This window comes from Oryctolagus cuniculus, chromosome 12, assembly GCF_964237555.1.
Source record: "Oryctolagus cuniculus chromosome 12, mOryCun1.1, whole genome shotgun sequence".
Taxonomy (NCBI): domain Eukaryota; kingdom Metazoa; phylum Chordata; class Mammalia; order Lagomorpha; family Leporidae; genus Oryctolagus; species Oryctolagus cuniculus.
This window is the reverse complement of record NC_091443.1, coordinates 71,647,742-71,666,695: the sequence shown is the minus strand read 5'-3', so window position 1 is coordinate 71,666,695 and position 18,954 is coordinate 71,647,742. Positions and strand designations below refer to the sequence as shown.

Genomic DNA, 18,954 nt, shown 5'->3' with positions numbered 1-18,954 from the left:
GAGGAGGAGGGAAAGGAGAAAAAGAACTAGAGAGTGGGGGTGGATGAGTGATCAGGAGAACTACGTGTGTCACGGCCAGTTCTCAGGCCATTGGCACCAAGCGACCGGTGGAGAGAGAGATGAATCTTGAATTGGTGAGTCCTGAGAAATCTTCAGCCCTGCCAGGGCAGCTCCCTTCCCAGCCTGCCTCACTCCTCTCCATTAAATACATTAGCACAGCCGCATCTTCCTGTCCTGTCACCCAGCTTCCAACGGGAGCTCAATGAATGAAAATTCTTGATGTTTCTAGAATTGGGCTGAATGTACAAAATCAAAATACTAGCATAAGGCCGGCGCCGCAGCTCAATAGGCTAATCTTCTGCCTGCGGCGCCGGCACCCGGGTTCTAGTCCCGGCTGGGGCACCGGATTCTGTCCCGGTTGCCCCTCTTCTAGTCCAGCTCTCTGCTGTGGCCCCGGAAGGCAGTGGAGGATGGCCCAAGTGCTTGGGCCCTGCACTCCATGGGAGACCAGGAGGAAGCACCTGGCTTTGGCTTCCGATTGGCGCAGCGCGCCGGCCGTAGCATCTGTTTTGAGGGTGAACCAATGGAAAAAAGGAAGACCTTTCTCTCTGTCTCTCTTACTGTCTAACTCTGCCTGTCAAAAAAAAAAAATACTAGCATAGGAGAAATGGGCATGCTTTCCCTTATGTTTTCTTAAGAGCTCTCACTTGGGAAAAGAAAATCTTCCTAAGACTGTCTGTTATGTATAGCCAAAGTGATTATATATAACATATAAAATAGAAATACAGAAAATATTATATGTGTGTGTGAGTGTGTATATACACACTTGAAAGCACTGTTCCCCCAAAATATAAATTTATGAAGGGATTAATGGATATCATTTCAACCTTATTCAAGATTTTTCTTTTTGTGAGTATAGCTTTGTCATAGAATCTAATTTATTATTTCTGATCACCTTGGTTTTATTTCTTTTTTAAACCAACAAACGATGTAATCCCTTTATTCCTATGTGACACACATCACAGATATAATAAATATGTATATCACATGTATAATCTCTAATATATCTCATCAAACACTGAAAGCAGATCCGAACACATGAATAGACTTTGTAATAAAAGTCTGTTTGGAGCCTGGGACATGTTTTTCCATAGAATAAATTTTAGCCATGATGGCTAACTCAGACAAGCACACCACATTTTTCTGTTCTGATTTGCCTATCCTGGAGCTTCAGTGTGTATTTTATAATGACAAATCCTAGTACAGTGGGATTTTCTGTGGTACACCACCTTTCTTAACTGTGGTTCTAAGCCAGTGATTGTAACTGGAAATATTTTAGAATCTTGGGAAGGTGAGACATGACATTTATCGTTGAACGAAGTCCTCAAGTTGGACAGCTCCCTCCCCTGTCAGTCACAACATTGTTGTCACAGCAATGCAAGTTCTAAATTCCTCTGGGGAACCCGCCTGCTGGCAAACCATCTCCCCAAACAGCCACCAAAGCCATGGCGGGATGGGAGAACTCAGCACGTGTACCAGGGCCAGCACGGGACAGGGTTCCTCCTGTTGTGCTAAGAGGGAGTTCCCACAACATCGTTCTTTCATACCACAACTCCTATAAATAAAGTGTTCCTATCTTTGGACCTGCTTGGGACGATGTAGGCAAACCTTTAAAAGGGAACGTGAAATTCTTGACCGATGAGCAAATCAATAACAATTGCCAGAATAGCAAAAACATAGTTTTTCAGGCTTTCCCCGGATTCATATGTAAGCATTTGAGAGACAACTATACAAATATTTTCAATAAGATTTGACTTTTTCCTCCAATACACTTATTTATTCAAATATTGGCTTAGAATATGAATTCCAGGTTTATTATAAATATTGCAATAAGCTCCTGGCTATTGAAGGAGATAATTTTATTCATCAGTGGCTGTAGAAAAGATCTCTATACCTGATGCTAGATTCCCTTATGAAAAAACTAACCAGCAAAGTAGAACAATGTTTCCCTAACCTTCCAGTTAAAACGGAAATTTGATATTTTTAATAAAAAAGATGTTAAATTTCCACAAATCCTAAGGGCTTAGACTTTAAAATTCTGTTGTTCACAGTATTTACACTGTGGATATATTTATCTTCTGCCAAAAATCTCAGACAGGTTGGCTTGTTCTCCAAGTTATCATTGGTGTAAAGGATTTTTGGGATATATAAGGTCATGTGTGTGACTAAGCTCCCATCACCCAAACACTGTAGCCCAGAACTATGAAAAGGTATGGGACAGAATATCTTTCTTTATTTTCTAATTTAAGACAACATTGACAAATATTGTCATATTAAAAAAAAAAAAAGGAGTGGAGATTTTCAGGAGAGGATGGGTATAGACACTGCTGCCTTTGTGTCACCCTTTGGGCTGGTGAGCTGGTGTGGTCGGCCCCGGCCAGTGCTTTGTGAGGGGCCGCTGAGTCTGCACCCTGTTGTAAAGGCTGATTCAGGGTCTTGAGAACGTGATAAAGTCCCCGAGGTGTCATCATCATTTATAATGATGATGAATAGACAAAGAAAATTGTGTGTGTATATATATATAAAACACATACAATGGAATATTATTCAGCTATAAAAAGAATGAAATTCTATCATTTGCATCAAAATGGTTGCAACTGGAGGACATCATGTTGAGTGAAATAAGCCAGACACAGAAAGACAAATATTGAATGTTCTCCCTTGAATGTGGGAGCTAAAATTAAAAAAAAAAAAAAAAACCACACAATATGTAGCTGGCGCTGTGGCTAGCAGGTAAAGCTGCCACCTGCAGTGCCGGCATCCCATATGGGCGCTGGTTCTAGTCCCGGCTGCTCCACTTCTGATCCAGCTCTCTGCTATGGCCTGGGAAAGCAGTAGAAGATGGCCCAAGTCCTTGGGCCCCTGCACCCACATAGGAGATAGGAAGAAGCTCCTGGCTCCTGGCTTCTGGCTTCTGGCTCCTGGCTTCGGATAGGTGCAGCTCTGGCCATTGCAGATAATTGGGGAGTGAACCAGCGGATGGAAGATCTGTCTCTCTGCCTCCTCTTCTCTCTCTGTGGAACTCTTTCAAATAAATAAACAAATTTTTTTTTTTTTTGACAGGCAGAATGGACAGTGAGAGAGAGACAGAGAGAAAGGTCTTCCTTTGCCGTTGGTTCACCCTCCAATGGCTGCCGTGGCCGGCGCCAGGAGCCAGGTGCTTTTCCTGGTCTCCCATGGGGTGCAGGGCCCAAGCACTTGGGCCATCCTCCACTGCCTTCCCGAGCCACAGCAGAGAGCTGGCCTGGAAGAGGGGCAACCGGGACAGAATCCAGCGCCCCGACCGGGACTAGAACCCAGGGTGCCGGCGCTGCAGGCGGAGGATTAGCCTATTGAGCCACGGTGCCGGCCAATAAACAAATCTTAAAAAAACAAAACAAAACAAAAAACAACAACAAAAAAACAACTAAGAAACAAAAAAAGAAAAAAATGGCTGCAATTCCTGTGTTTATCAGTTTTCCTGCATATATAGTGTTTTGTCAAACTTTATTTTAAATCTTTGTCAAATTAAGAATGATATACTACTACAGTTTTAATTATCTATGACTTAAAATTTACTGTATATGCGTTAAATAGACATATTTTCATTTTTTTTTTCTGCCAGGCAGAGTTAGACAGTGAGAGAGAGACAGAGAGAAAGGTCCTCCCTCCGTTGGTTCACTCCCCTAATGGCCGCCACAGCTGGCATTGTGCTGATCCAAAGCCAGGAGCTGGGTACTTCCTCCTGGTCTCCCATGCGGGTACAAGGACCCAAGCACTTGGGCCATCCTCCACTGCCCTCCTGGGCCACAGCAGAGAGCTGGACTGGAAGAGAAGCAACCGGGACTAGAACCTGGGGTGCCGGCGCCGCAGGCAGAGGATTAGCCAAGTGAGCCACGGCGCCATGGGACATATTTTCATTTAATTATCGTTTATAGCCCTTGCCTATAGTCTTGCTGAACTATGGCTTTTTTTTTTTTTTTACTTTTTATTTGTTGAATTTCTTATTTAGTGGAGCATTAAGGCTTTTAATCATAATGTAAATTAAAAATGTTATCTCAAAAATTGAAAAAATGAAATAGAAAATTCTTAGTTGGGGGGGCCGTGCTGTGGCGTAGTCAGTTAAGTCTCTGACTGAGGCACTGGCATCCCATATGGGCACCAGTTTGAGTTCCGGCTGCTCCACTTCCGATCCAGCTCTATGCTTATGGCCTGGGAAAGCAGTGGAAGATGACCCAATTGGTTGGGCTGCAGCACCCATGTGGGAGACCTTGAGGGAGCTCCTGGCTCCTGGCTTCAGACTGGCTCAGCTCCGGCAGTAGCAGACATTTTGGGGGTGAACCAAAATGCCTCTCCCTCTGTCTCTCCCTCCCTCTATCTGTATGTAACTCTGCCTCTCAAATAAATAAATCTTCAGAGAGAGAGAGAGAGCGAGCGCGAGCACGATGAGATCAAACAGGCTAAGAAAGGATAGCTGGGTAGCCATTCATTCATTCATTCAGCTGATAACTGTTTTTCTTTTGAGCATTTGCTTCATCCCAGGCACTGAAAATCCAGAAGATATACAGAGACACCCGTTCTAGTTTAAAATACTTCCTTAGGAGTAGGCATTTGGCCTAATGGTTAAGATGCCTGTATTCCAAATTGGAGTGCTTGCGTTCAGTGCCTGTCTCCAGCTCCTGACTTCGGCTTCATGCTAAAGCAGACCCTGGGAGGCAGCAGTGATGTGAAAGATGGGCAAGGAAACAGAGGCCAAGAGCGCTGCCCATTATATTACGAAAGGGCACCTGACCCAACCTGGAGGAGAGAAAGCCACAGGGCAGACTTCTTCAAGGAGACAGATTCAGAACTGTCTAGAAATAAATAATAAAGATTTATTTATTTGAGAGGCAGAGTTACAGATGGAGAGAGAGGTCTTCCATCCTCTGGATTGCTTCCCAAATGACCACATAGCCGGAATTGAGCCAATCCAAAGCTAGGAGCTTCTTTCAGGTCTCCCACATGGGTGCAGGGGCCTATGCACTTGGGCCATCTTCCACTGCTTTCCCAGGCCATACGCAGAGAGTTAGATCAGAAGTGGAATAGCTGGAACTTGAATTGACACCCATATGGGATGCTGGCACTGTAAGCGGGGGCTTAACCTACCACAGTGCCGGCCCCCAGAGCAGAGTCTTAAAGGACAAACAGGAGTTAGATAAAGAAAGGGAGGCGAGGACATTGTAGTAAGAGGTCCACATTGTGTTCAGAGGTCAAGCATCCATGAATAATATTGATTAAATCCCTACTTTTAGGCAAGCATTGTGCTCAGTGTCTCACCAGGTTTATTCCACTTTGTCGTCACTAGCTGTACTTGAATCTAGGCATCCCCATTTTACAGGTATGAAAACTGAGTATCAGAAACATTAATTAACTTCTCCAGGCACACCGATAGTAGGAGATATCACTGGTATTTTAACTCAGGTTCTTATGAATTTAGAAGCAGACCTCTTAGACATTTGCAAGCACGTTTTTTCTAGAGAGGTAGAGAGAAAGAAAGAGCAAGCAAGGGAATGAGAAGGAGAGCACTGCTCTCAAATCCTCTGGCTAACTCCATACCTGCCCACAACAGCCAGGACTGGGCCTGGGCCAAAGCCAGCAGCCAAGAACCCAATCTAGGTCTCCCATATGGGTGGTAGGAACTCAACTGATTGAGCCATCATCACTGCCTCCCAGGTCAGCATGACCAGGAAGCTGGAATCAGGAGCTAGAGCCAGGAATTTAACCCAGGCACTCTGATTTGAGATGAAGGCATTATAATCAGTGTCTAAACTGCTATGCACCCCCAAGCACTTTTGATCATACACACTCTCAGTAAATTTTTATAGGCAGGCACTCCTAAATAAATGATTATTCAATAACTTATTTATGTATAAGTTATATACACATGTACTAATATATTTTGCATTATTATAAGATGCAAAAGTATAAAAATTGTGAAGTTAGAGTGGATGATAAATAAACATATTTTAAAAAGTTCCTACTGGGGGCTGGCACTGTGGTGCAGTGGGTTAAGTCACCTCTTGGGATGACTGCATCCCATATATCAGGGTGCTTGTTCAAGTCTTAGCTACTCTGCTTCTGATCCATCTTCCTGCTGATGTGGCTGGGAAGCAGCAGATGATGGCTCAAGTACTTGTGCCCCTGCCACCCTACATGGAAGACTCAGAGGGAGTTCCTGGCTCCTGGCTTCAGCCTGACCCAGCACTAGATATTGTGGGGAATGAACCAGCAAATGGAAGATCTCTCTGTCTGTGTTTCTGTCTCCATCTCATCCTCTCCTCCTCTGTCATTCTGCCTTTCAAATAAATCTTTGAAAACAATTACTGCTGATGACAACAGCTGGATACTATCAGATTATATTTCAAGGCCCAGTGTATATTTGCTGATAAAGAAAATAGCTGTAAATCTACATTTCAAACCTTGGTAGTTTTAACTTTCAGGAGGTCAAATTCTGATCCCATTAGATCATTGTTGCTTATGAGCTCATGATGCTGCTAAGGAGGAGTTTGCCCTAGGAGTAAAAGGATTGTCTTCAATCCTTGGTTTCTTTGCAGTGATCTTTTAACCACTTGTCATCTGCTGAAAGTAGATTTAGTGTAAACTAGATAAATCATAAATCCACTTAGCCTAGCAAATGGAAACTGTCGGGTGCATAAATGAAGCGCTGTGCTAACCCCTCCCTCTGTGGAAAGCCCACTGCTCTCTCAGGACGCCTTGCATGCCAACAAGAGCATGTGTGTGACAAGACGACATGTCCCAGCTGACAGACAAGCAGTAAAGGAGCAGCAGGTCACCAGCCTCCTGACTGGGCTTCCCCTGCTTGGTGGACTGTTGGGTTTCCATCTGTGAATTACAAGAACCTGAGCGCTGTTCATCATGAGGTGAAATCCTATATGGGCTTGGTCCTTCTTGGACCTCATGATGATGTTGAATGACTGAAGCAATAGAAGGACTCATGTTTTATGGTCAGACTATGGACTGTCACAACTCTAGGGGCAGCCTTGGGGTGATCCTGGTCCATATCTGATATCTGGCCAAAATGATAAATGGACTTTAGAAAAACAAAAGCAAAAAGTTCTATCTTGGCTTTCTTAGATCCATTTGGACAGTCCAGGGTACTTCATGCTCTGGGTAGTGAGCTATGGTCCTAGAATCCATGAGTTCCATAACTGGTGTGCCAGATGTGTGCAGAGGTTGCAGCCATGACCAACGCAGGCAGGATTCCTGCCTTCATGGTACCTGCAGTCTGCATGCAACCAGACATTAAACAAATGATAGCATGATGCTAGAATTAATGACTCTTTTTTAAAGATTTATTTATTTGAAAGGCAGAGTTACATACAGAGGGAGAGACAGAGATGGAGGTCTACTGGTTTACCCCCCAAATGGCCACAATGGCTGGAGCTGGGCCAATCCAAAGTCAAGAGCCAGGAGCTTCTTCTGGATCTCTCATGTGGGTGCAGGGACCCGAGGACTTTGGCCATCTTTCATTGCTTTCCCAGGCCATTTACAGAGAGCTGGATCAGAAGAGGAGTAGCTGGGACTAGAACCGGCACCCGTATGTGTTGCTGGCCTTGCAGGTGGAGGCTTCATCTACTACACCGCAGCACTGGCCCCAGCTTACTCTTGTAAATGGGGCCTTCGAAGGTTGAGTACCAGCTGCTAGGGAAGCAGAGAAATGTCATCCAGTCTGGAGGGTCAGGGAAGGTTCTCTTGAAGACAGATGTTTAAACTGACGTGTGAAGGATGACAGTGATGGAGGTGGGGATGGAAGGTCCTGTCACAGAGGAGATGGGCCTTCCAGTCCGGTTCATCCCTCAGCGCCAGTGTGGTGCCCAGTAGAACTGCAAAGGAGACAGTGGGAAGAGAAGCTAAGACAGAGCAGACCCTGCAGCTTGTTAGAGAGTAGGAGAAACAATTAAAGGGTCTTTAAACCTCCAAGAAACACCATATGATCAGATTTGCAGACTTAAGAAGATCCTTTTAGCCACAGTATGTAAAATTGAATGGAGAGTGGAAGACCTGAGGGTTGATTGCTTCCCACTGATTAACAGAATTGAAATAACAGCCACCAGGGCAAGACCGAGCTGGAAAACAGGAAACTGAGGGCATAGAGAGAAGCCAGATGCCCCCTCCCCACCTTAAGAATTTTATTCATTCATTTACTATAAAATTAATTTAAGAATTTCAAATGAAGTCATGCATTTTTTAATAAGAGTTTATAACAACTACTGTAGTTGAATATTGCACGCTTATTTTGCTGATTTTGGGGCAACCACTTGGAGTGGTGTTGCATGTATGTTCGTGCTGTTTGTTGAGGCAGTTGGTCAGCTGAGGGGAGGGCAATGAGAGGATGGCTTTCCCTCAAAGACTGGTGCTTATGTTGGTTTTATGGGTCAAGTTCAATCTTTGGGATGGACAAGGATTTTAGCATCCTATACAGCCTATGTACAAACAGGATTTTAGATTTATGACTTAAAAAACAAGAACGTAATGCATTGGTCACTCCTAATTACTACAGGTAACACCCATGAGCGAGGAGTGCCGTTCCCACGAGAGGCCTCATTAATGAAGCACACGTGTCGAGTGGACCTCTTTGACGACCCTTGCTACATTAACACGCAGGCTCTTCAAAGCACACTTGGCTGTGCCAGAGATCAGAGCTCAGGTCAGCCACCGGGGAACTCATGGCATCGTGGAAGTAAGTCCTACTCACTGCCTGTGTTAGTTTTCTGGGCTGTTATAACAAATGGCCACAAACTGCGTATCTGAAAAGAAGAGAAATTTATTCTCTCAGAGTTCTGGGGGGCGGAAGTCTGAAATTAAGGTGTTAGCATGATGAGTTCTTTCTGTGGGCTCTGGAAGGGGATCTGTCCCACCCCTCTTCTTGCTTCCGGCTGCTGCAGTAATTCTTCATGCTCCTTGGCCTAGAGATGCATCAGTCCTCAGAGGACCCGCCCCGTGTCTCTGCGTCTCACACCCCCCTCTCTCCTAGAGGACAAGTCATTGGATTTAGGAGAGCTGAGGTGATCACATGAAAGACCATCTCACCTCAAGATTCGTAATTGAATTACACTTGCAAAGGCTTTCTTGCCAAATTAGGTTACATTCACAGGTACCAGGGATTAGGACTGAACATATCTTTTACATTACCTGTCTCTCATTTTTTTTTAAAAGATTTATTTATTTATTTGAAAGTCAGAGTTACACAGAGAGTGAAGGTGAGGCAGAGAGAGAGAGAGAGGGAGGGAGGGATGGGTCAAGGGAGAGGTCTTCCATGCACTGATTCACTCCCCAATTGGCTGCAACAGCTGGAGTTGCGCTTATCTGAAGTCAGGAGCCAGGAGCTTCTTCTGGGTCTCCCACGTGTGTGCAGGGGTCCAAGCACTTGGGCCATCTTCCACTGCTTTCCCAGGTGCATTAGCAGGGAGCTGGATCAGAAGTGGAGCAGCGGGGACATGAGTGGGTGCCCATATGGGATGCCGGTGTGGCAGCTTTGCTGGCTATGCCACAGTGCGGGCCCCCTAAAGGGAGCCCTCATTTTTAGAGTTACAGGGATTCTTTCTTCACCTCAGTCTCTCACTTCAGTTAATATAGATCAGAACTTTGTGGAAATGTTTTAAATGTTTTAGGTTTCAAGGTTTTTTGAATAATCCTTTCAAATATTTTAAATTGACTCCCATTTTGGTTTCTGCTGTGTGCTTTTGCTGTAGGAAGGCTGTTAAACACTGGAGATTTTGCTTATTTGCATGAGCAACAATGGCCACTATTTCTGTTTTATGTAATGATGGTATTAATTTTATTCATTTCCTAACCCCTTGATAAGTCATCTATACAACACTAAAATGAGATAGCTCCTTTCTGCAGCCTTATACTGTGGTAAGATACAATAAGACAAACAGAATTTTCCTGCCGAATTGCTTCCAGGGGTAAATGCATAAACAGGAACATAAATAAATAAGAGCAGAACAAGCCAAAGGCCTACAATCAACTGAAAAATAAATAAACAGAAATGCTTTTTATAAAATATTGAAGCTTGTTGGGTTCAGAGATTGGCTTGGTCTCAAATTTGGTTTGCTCCAGAAATGGAGAGCCAGTTCTGAGAAAGCCCTTTCCCCAGCCCAGCGAGTTTCTCCAGAGCTGCCAAAGGCAACTTTCCAGTGTGGCTGGGGTGGCAGGCAGCACTGTAAAGGAGATTCTGTTGCACTTGGGCTTCACTAGACTGCCTTAATTCTCTAGATGAAGAGAATCTTCATTGTCAGGCGGGGGCAAATGGTCCGTCTCTTTTGAGACATTCTGGGATCATTCTTGGTACCCAACCCAACCAAGTTAGATCCTCTAGAAGTAGATACTAAGAGAAAACTTGACATGTAGGGTCCTTATGGGCATCAATGTTAGGAAGCCAGGGGGAGGGCTGGATAGAGGGGAGATGGAAGTACAAGGGAGCCTGTGTGGTCTGTCAAGTGTCCCACATTGGATTGAAGTGGCTGGGTCTTTATCCCTGGGTTATGCCAGTCTTTGTATGTGGGCCATTCTAGGGTGGATAAGCCCGTGGCAGCTGAGACAGACCTTGAATTGCTAGTAAACTGGGAAGTGACACCTGGGGCAATTAGTCCTTTCTTGAAGGGGGATTTGGGTGGTGCTTCTCAGGTCCACCACAGAGAACATCTTGTCTGATGGGTGGTGGGATATGAAGCATTCAGACTCCTGCAGTAAGCAGAACTCAACTGTTGAATGTGAAATATTCTGTGTGGATAAGTTTAAATATTTTAGAGAGATAGCTTTTTGGGAAAAGAAAGTTTCTAGACCCTAGGTTTTAAAAGTAAGGCAAGGGGCCAGTGCTGTGGCACAGTGGGTTAAAGCCCCGGCCTGCAGTGCCAGCATCCCATATGGGCACTGGTTTGAGTCGCAGCAGCTCCACTTCCAATCCAGTTCCCTGTTAATGTGCCTGGGAAAGCAATGGAAGATGGCCCAATCCCTGCACCCATGTGGGAGACCCAGAAGAAGCTCCTGGTTTCAGCCGGTCCCAATCCTGACCATTGTGGCCACTTGGGGAGTGACCCAGTGGATGGAAGATCTCTCTGTCTCTCTCTCTGTGTGCCTCTGCCTCTCCTTCTCGGTTACTCTGACTTTCAAATAAAATAAATCTTTTAAAAAAGTAAATATTTTTAAAAAGTAAAACATAATTTTAAAAATCTGTCACATAGTGTGCTTTTAGCAGAATTAGATTTTCAGCAAATGTTTGGATGATTGAAATCTCCCGGCACAGTGTATCTTGTCTTTTTGCTAATTTGGGAAACTATGTTAGGAAAACATTGTCCACATCCTCTGGCTGGCCCATGATCTAGTGCCTCTTTTCAAGATGATATAATGTCTGTTTTTCTTTTGTTTTGTCCTTGTCCAAAAGTGCTTCACCATAATCTCAGAATAAACCAGAAGCCATCATGCACTAAACTGTGCACACACACACACACACATGCACACAAGCACACATCCACACCCAAGTAAACACACACAGATGGACAGAGTTACTCATTAGAAGGTCTCCATCGTGCTGGAAAGCAGGCACACCAAGGCCAGCTATAAGGATTATTCATCAAATCTGGACATGTTTCATCAGGCTTTTCCTGGCAACAATGGAAATACTTGCTTGTAGAGGAGAATGTTTCCAGTCATTAGATTTCGAAGAAGGATATATTTTTGAAAGATATAGTTGAGAGTGCTGCATCATAACTGTGTTATGCAGAAAGAAGTTCTTAAGTAGGGACGAAATTAGAACATATTAATAGAATTGAACTGTGTCTACATCTACAGGCGCTGCTTGCCTATGCTAACGACTTTCGGGGGTGGTCATATATATAAGTTGTCAAACTCAGAGCCAAGCAAGTTTCCCATTTGTGAAACCTTTGGATAAGGACCTTTGTGTTAATAGAGGTGAAGGTTGGTTTCTATGAGAAAGATCTCCTGCGTTTCACAGTGCATTTAGTTATCCCTTAGAACTGCAGGAAGTGGGTTCAGCATCTCCCACCAACCCTGGAATCTGTGGATGCTCCAGGGTCTTATATAAGATGGTGTAGTATTGGCACAACCTATGCATATCTTCTTGAGTGCTTTAAGTCATTTCTAAATTACTTATATTACCTAATACAATGAACATGATATGTAGTGGTTGTTTTACTGGATTGTGTAGGGAACAATGACAAGAAAAAAATAAGTCTCCACAAGTTTGATGAGACAAAAAGTTCTTTTCATATATTTTCAGTCCGAGCATGGTTGAATCTGGGGATGTAGAACTGTGGACCTGGAGGGTGGACTGTATAAAGCCTGGTCTCTATGGTTATTTTTCCCAGTAAATTTGTCACATTAAATGCACAGCTTTTCTTTTCCTGGATTCAGATGTAAGAATTTTATGTCATTGCTTCTGGAGATGCTTCCTGGCATCTTGAGAGCCTCATCATCTACTAGAGATCTTTGTGGGCACTGCAGAAGTAGATGGCTTGACAAGTTCTGGGAACTGAAAGATTTTACATGCAAGGCAAGGGCCTTAGAGTTTGGAGAACCTGGGCTTTGGAATCAGATAGACTTTATTTCAAATCCTGTGACTTTGGCTAAGTAACCTCTGTGTGAAGACCCAGGTCCTTGTCTGTCTAATTTTGAGAATTAAGCAGTACAATGGATGTGAAGCATTCAGATGGGCTTTCATAATCCGCAGGAACTACACAATAGTTACTGTCACTGTGAGTTTAAAGCGGTGCCACCAGCTCACCGGCTTTTTGATGCTTACCCTGTAGACCATTTCTCATCACCAGTGTTCTCAACTCTAGACAACACTTATTCTGCAGAGCCTGGGGGAACTGCCTCAGACCTGTGTCCCTGAAGTTTTGCTTGCTTTTAGCTCATCAAGTCTGTTTTGTCCATACACGTGAAAGACACAAAGCTGAGTGATCAATTACTAGGAATGCTGTGAGGGTTAGCAAAGATTTGAAATTTCTGGTCAGGACAATGTCCAGAAGTTCAGCACTGATTTGGTTATAAAAATCCCAAATGCTCAAACATGGACATGGTCCAGAGTTACCATAGCTATTTTCATAGAGTTTGGGAACACTGTAGGAGTTATCTGTAGTCTAGGTGCAGGATAAGGCTTTTTTTTCTCTTTCACAAGCAGCCCTTGGGACATAAAGAACCTCTCTCTGCAGTTATAAAAGCAGTTCTCATGGGCCAGTTCCATTTCTGATCTGAAAGGAAAATTCTTGCACATGGGCGAGCCTTTGCTGGTAACAGAAGCCAAAGGCAATGTTTGGATCAACCATTAAGTGAGAGACTGTGGGGAGTTCTGAAAGCAAAAACCTCATTTGTTTAGGAATGGGCTTAGTTAAACAGTGCCCAGCACGCAATAGGACCTCAAGTCGTATTTGAGGATGGATGGATGAAGGCTAACGTGGTGATGACCTTCTTTGTGTTCTGATTTCAGAGACACCAGAAACTGTTCAACCAGGTGCCACAGCCCAGCCTGCCAGCTCGCATTCCTTGCCACACATTAAGCAGCAGCTGTGGAATGAAGAGTGTTACCATGGCAAGCTGAGCAGGAAGGCGGCAGAGAGCCTCTTGGTTAAGGACGGGGACTTTTTGGTTCGAGAGAGTGCAACCTCCCCTGGCCAGTATGTGCTGAGTGGACTCCAGGGAGGCCAGGCGAAACATCTGCTCCTGGTGGATCCTGAAGGCAAGGTATCACCAGCTTCGCATGACACGGTTCACAGGGTGGGGTGTTTTGTTAAGAATAACCTGAGTGGTTTCTAAAACTGGCATTGGATAGTGTCCGAGGCTAAGTGTTTAATGTCTCTTGAACCTTCCAGCTGGTGCAGGAAGTGCTAAATAGAGAGCAGGGGAGGCGTGAGAGCGGGAAGCCACGCTGGGTCATCAGGTAGAGGATGGCCTCTTCCTGCCTGCCTCAGTTCAGTTCCACAAAGTGAAGGAATATGTGATATGAGGAAGTTAAGGGACCCACAGGTCATGATGCTCAGTATCACATATGTAGTCCTTTTTTCCTTTTTAAAGATTTTATTTATTTATTTATTTGAGAGGTAGAGTTACAGAATGAGAGAGAGAGAAAGGTCTTCCATCTGCTGATTCACTCCCCAAATGGCTGCAACGGGCAGAGCTGGGCCAATCCGAAGCCAGGAGCTTCTTCTGGGTCTCCCACGTGGGTGTGGTGGCCCAAGCACCCAGGCCGTCTTCCATTGCTTTCCCAGGCCATAGCCGAGAGCAGGATCGGTAGAGGAGCAGCTGGGACTGAAACTATGTGGAGACTTAGCCCACTACCCCACAGTGTTGGCCCTGCGTATGTAGTTCTTACTGTCAGGGTGCCTATGGTTCCATGAAACAGGTGCTTAAATAATTATAAGGATGAATGAGTTAAGGATGGTTCAACCGAAGAATCATGGTATGACTCAGGATCGAGAGGTTGCTCTGGTTGAGGCAAAGTGAGAAGGCTCCTTATGGGGTCTGACACATAAGATAAACATTGAAAAGAGGGCGTGATTTAAGAATGGGGACATTCAGAATATAGGGAAGGGACTAAAGGAGCAGACAGAGTGACAGAATGTTATGAAGCCAATAGAAGGTGTATGGCTGGAGCAGAGGGCACCATCAAGACAGAAAAATGATCCAGCAAAGGCAGGTTGGAGCCGCCCCGTGGGACGTAATGTGGAGTAAGCTGCCTGAATGGCCAGATAGTGCGGGGGTGGGGGCAGGCCATTGGCAATTGGATACAATCCAAACCTGTGTGGGCGGTGACATCATCAGGATTGCAGAAGGGGAAGTCCCAGCCCTCATTCACCCACAGAAACACTGATTTAACAACTTAGATGGACCAAAATAGCGTCATGAGAATTGCAGAATCCAGTCGAGAAGGTGTAATACCCAGGTAAGCATAAGGCTGAAAACAGTCACGTTGACTTGCGTAAGGAGAGCAAGTTCACCTTGGCAGCGTCCATCCCTTTCCTGAGCCAGCACAGCTCAGTGCCTGCAGAAAATGCCTGGACGCACGACTTCTCTCGCGGTGGGGGAAGAGTAGAGTGGAGTGTGCAGCCATGGCTTGGCTTTTTGCGGGCTGCCTGAGGAACTGGTTTCCATCTGGCCTCCTTCAAAGCCCTGGTGGAACCAGCAGGGTTCGGACGCCCGGGTGCCACTGAGGACAGAGTACAGGGAAGCAGCTGCCCTTCCTCAGTGTGGGCAGGAGCGTGTGCACAATATAAGGCTTCTCCCTCAGGAGGGAGGAGAGAAGCCAAGTGCCACCAGCTCTCTGGCTTTTGGATGCAGGACTGCTTGATGGACCGGTGTCTGCCCTGCCTGTCGCAGTTCAGACGTCGGTGGCCACTGAGAACTAGAGAGAACGGTGTGGCTTGCTGCTGTAGCGCCAAAGGACATGCAGTTGCAGTTCCACAAAAGGACACCAGAGGGGGCAAGGGATTGCAAATCCTTGGAAACTAGCAAGCCTCTGTAATTCAAAAATTGATCATACAGGCCCAGAGAGGTCACATCCCTCTTCAAAAGGTTGTAAAACTTCTTGAAACTCCAGCTGGTCTGAGATGACGGTGTCCCCTTATATGAAGCCAGTTGATACTGGGAGAGGCAGCTGGTGTTTTGTTTTGTTTTGTTTTGTTGTTGTTGTTGTTTTGACAGGTAGAGTTATAGTCAGTGAGAGAGAGACAGAAAGGTCTTCCTTCCGTTGGTTCACCCCTCAAATGGCCGCTACAGCCAGTGTACTGCGCCAATCCAAAGCCAGGAGCCAGGTGCTTCCTCCTGGTCTCCCATGTGGGTGCAGGGCCCAAGCACTTGGGCCATCCTCCACTGCCCTCCCGGGCCACAGTAGAGAGCTGGACTGGAAGAGGAGCAACCAGGACTAGAACCCAGCACCCATATAGGATGTCAGCGCAGCAGGTGGAGGATTAACCAAGTGAGCTATGGTGCCGGCCCTGCAGTGCTTTTAAACGCATGGATCCCACGTTTTGAGACACATGAGAGCAAACATGGTTCAAAAAGAACAAAATAAATCTTAAAGAAACCTATCTCCCTGAAACAAAGATATATATAAATTACCTGACAAAGACTTCAAAATAGTCATCCTAAAGGTACTCTATGAGCTCAAGAACACAATCCAGAACAAAATGAGAATATTAGTAATGAAAGATAACAAAAAGCAATCAGAGGGGCTGGCGCTGTGGCACAGCAGGTTAAGCTGCTGCCTGCGGTGTCGTCATCCCATATGGGCACCGGTTCTAGTCCCAGCTGCTCCACTTCCAATCCAGCTCCCTGCTAATACACCTTGGAATGCAGCAGAAGATGGCTCACATGCTTGGGCCCCTGCACCCACGTGGGTGACCCAGAAGAAGCTCCTGGCTTCAGCCTGGCCCAGCAGTCATTTGGGGAGTGGACCTATAGCTAGATAGCTAGATCTGTCTCTTTCTCATTTTCTGCACCTCTCTGTGTAGCTCTGCCTTTCAAATAAAAAAAATAAATACTTTTTAAAAAATCAGAAATTGTGGAGTTGCAAAATACAACAATAGGGAGTCAGTGCCATGGCACAGTGGGTTCATCCTCCGCCTTTGGCCCTGGCATCCCATATGGGCATGCGTTCTAGTCCTGGCTGCTCCTTTTCTAATCCAGCTCTCTGCTCTGGCTTGGGAAAACAGTAGATGATGGCCCAAGTCCTTGGGCCCTTGCACCCACGTGGGAGACCAGGAAGAAGCACCTGGCTCCTGGCTTCGGATCATTGCAGCTCTGGCCATTGTGGCCATTTGGGGAGTGAACAAATGGATGGAAGACCTTTCTCTCTGTCTTTCCCTACTGTCTGTAACTCTACCTCTCAAACAAATAGATAAAGTCAATAACAGGACAGAAAAATTCACTAGAGGGGTTCAACAGCAGACTTCATCAAGCAGAAGAATCACTGAACTTGAAGATGGGCTATTTAAAATTATCCAGACAGGGAAACAAACAAAATAACGAAAAAAAAAATGAATGAAACCTAAGGAACTTATGGGATACCAATCTAATGCCAATACCAGTATGTGCATTATGGGAGTCCAAAAAGGACAGAGAACGGGAGGAGAAAGCATAAAGAAACCATGGATTGCCCCGAATTCCTCAAATCTGGAGAAGGAAGTGAGCATCATAGTAACGAAGCCCAAAGAGGGGTGGGCATTGTGGGATACACATCCTGTATTCGTGTGATAATTCAAGTCCCAGCTCCTCTGCTTCCAGTCCAGGGTCCTGCTAAGGTACCCAGGAAACAACAGATGATGGTGGAAGTACTTGGATGCCGCCACCCTATGGAATACTCATTCTGAGTTCTGGACTCCTGGCTTCAGCCTGGCCCAGCTCTGGCTGTTGCAGGCATTTGAGGAGTGAACCAATAGATGGAAGATTTCTCTGTCTTTCTGTCCCTCTGAGGGAGAGAGAGGGGGGAGAGAAGAGGGAAGAAGGGGGAGGGGGGGAGAGGGAGACGGGGGAGAGGGAGAGGAAGATTTAAAAAAAGAGAGCAAGACCTAGAGAGAATACATCAAGTAAAATAAGCTAATCACAGAGGGACAAATGCTTTATTGTTCCACCCACAAGGAAGCAAACTCAGAAAGTAGAATGGTGGTTGCTAGGCAGTGAGGGGAGGGGAAATGAGGAGTTGCTGTTCACTGGGTGTGGAGCCTTGGTCACACAAGAGGAAAAAGTCCTTGAGCCCTGTTGTACAATGCTGTGCTTAGAGTTAGCAATACTGCATTGCACACTTAACAATCTATGAAGAGGGTAGATCTCATGTTTCAGTTTTTTTCTTACCACAATGTCACACACACACACACACACACACACAGCCTATGTGGGTGGAGCCCAGCTGCCCACGTTTGCAGGGTCCAGCATTGTAAAGCTGGGCAGATGCAGGAGAGAGCACAGTGTGGTGGGCCGGGTGGAGCTGGGCAGCACAAGTCCCTGGGCAGGGGGACACTGCCACACCAAGTAGAGGCCCAGTGGGAACAGATGGGGTTCTTCCAAAGAAGCCACAAGATCGGAATTTTATTTGAACTTTCCGCTGTTTAATATTCCAAATATTTAAAACTCTCAGCGCTGACCTCCTCCTCCTACCCCCAGCACACTAAAACATCGAGTGTATTCAGCCAGAGAGTGGCCTGTTTATAATCTCTGTACTGCAGAGATTAACTTGACATGTGTATGCAGGATCAATTAGAGAAGAGGGAGCGTCAGAGACAGAGAAAGCAGTTGCGGAAGAAGTAGTGGAAACCTGAACCAGAACTGAGTCGGGAGAAGTTGAGGCGGGAGGGCAGAGCGAATGGGGATTCCAAGTGCAGGCAGGCACTGTCTGCCATCTGATTTAGCGTGGGGTGGCGAGGAGATGGGGCAGGAAATAATTTCCACAAGATTTGAAGCACTGGGGACTAAGTTGAAGCCATTGTGCTGATTTCCTCCAAATCCTTGAATATGTAATTACTAAGAAGAGGGATATTCTTTTTCTTTCTTTTTTAAAAAATTTATTTATTTATTTGAAAGACAGAGTTACAGAGAGAGGTCTTCCATCCGCTGGTTCATTCCCCAGATGGCCACAACAGCCGGAGCTGAACCCATCTGAAGCCAGGAGCCAGGAGCTTCTTCTGTGTCTCCCATGCAGGTGCAGGGGCCCAAGCACTTGGGCCATCTTCCACTGCTTTCCCAGGCAATAGCAGGGAGCTGGATCAGAAGAGGAGCAGCTAGGACTAGAACCAGCACCCTTAGGCCATCTTCCACTGCTTTCCCAGGCTATAGCAGGGAGCTGGATCAGAAGAGGAGCAGCTAGGACTAGAACCAGTGCCCATATAGGATGCCGGCGCTTCA

General features: G+C 45.6%; 1 protein-coding gene across 2 annotated transcripts in view; it reads left to right on the top strand.

Annotated features, from left to right (window-relative positions):
• Positions 1 to 18,954, top strand: part of SHC4 (SHC adaptor protein 4) — a 142,738-nt gene that overhangs the window by 120,562 nt on the left and 3,222 nt on the right. For both annotated transcript variants that reach the window (XM_008269042.4, XM_070054157.1), the window contains exons 10-11: positions 8,600 to 8,779; positions 13,550 to 13,803. In XM_008269042.4, coding sequence (XP_008267264.1) covers positions 8,600 to 8,779; positions 13,550 to 13,803 — 434 coding nt within the window. The remainder of the gene's footprint in view (positions 1 to 8,599; positions 8,780 to 13,549; positions 13,804 to 18,954) is intronic.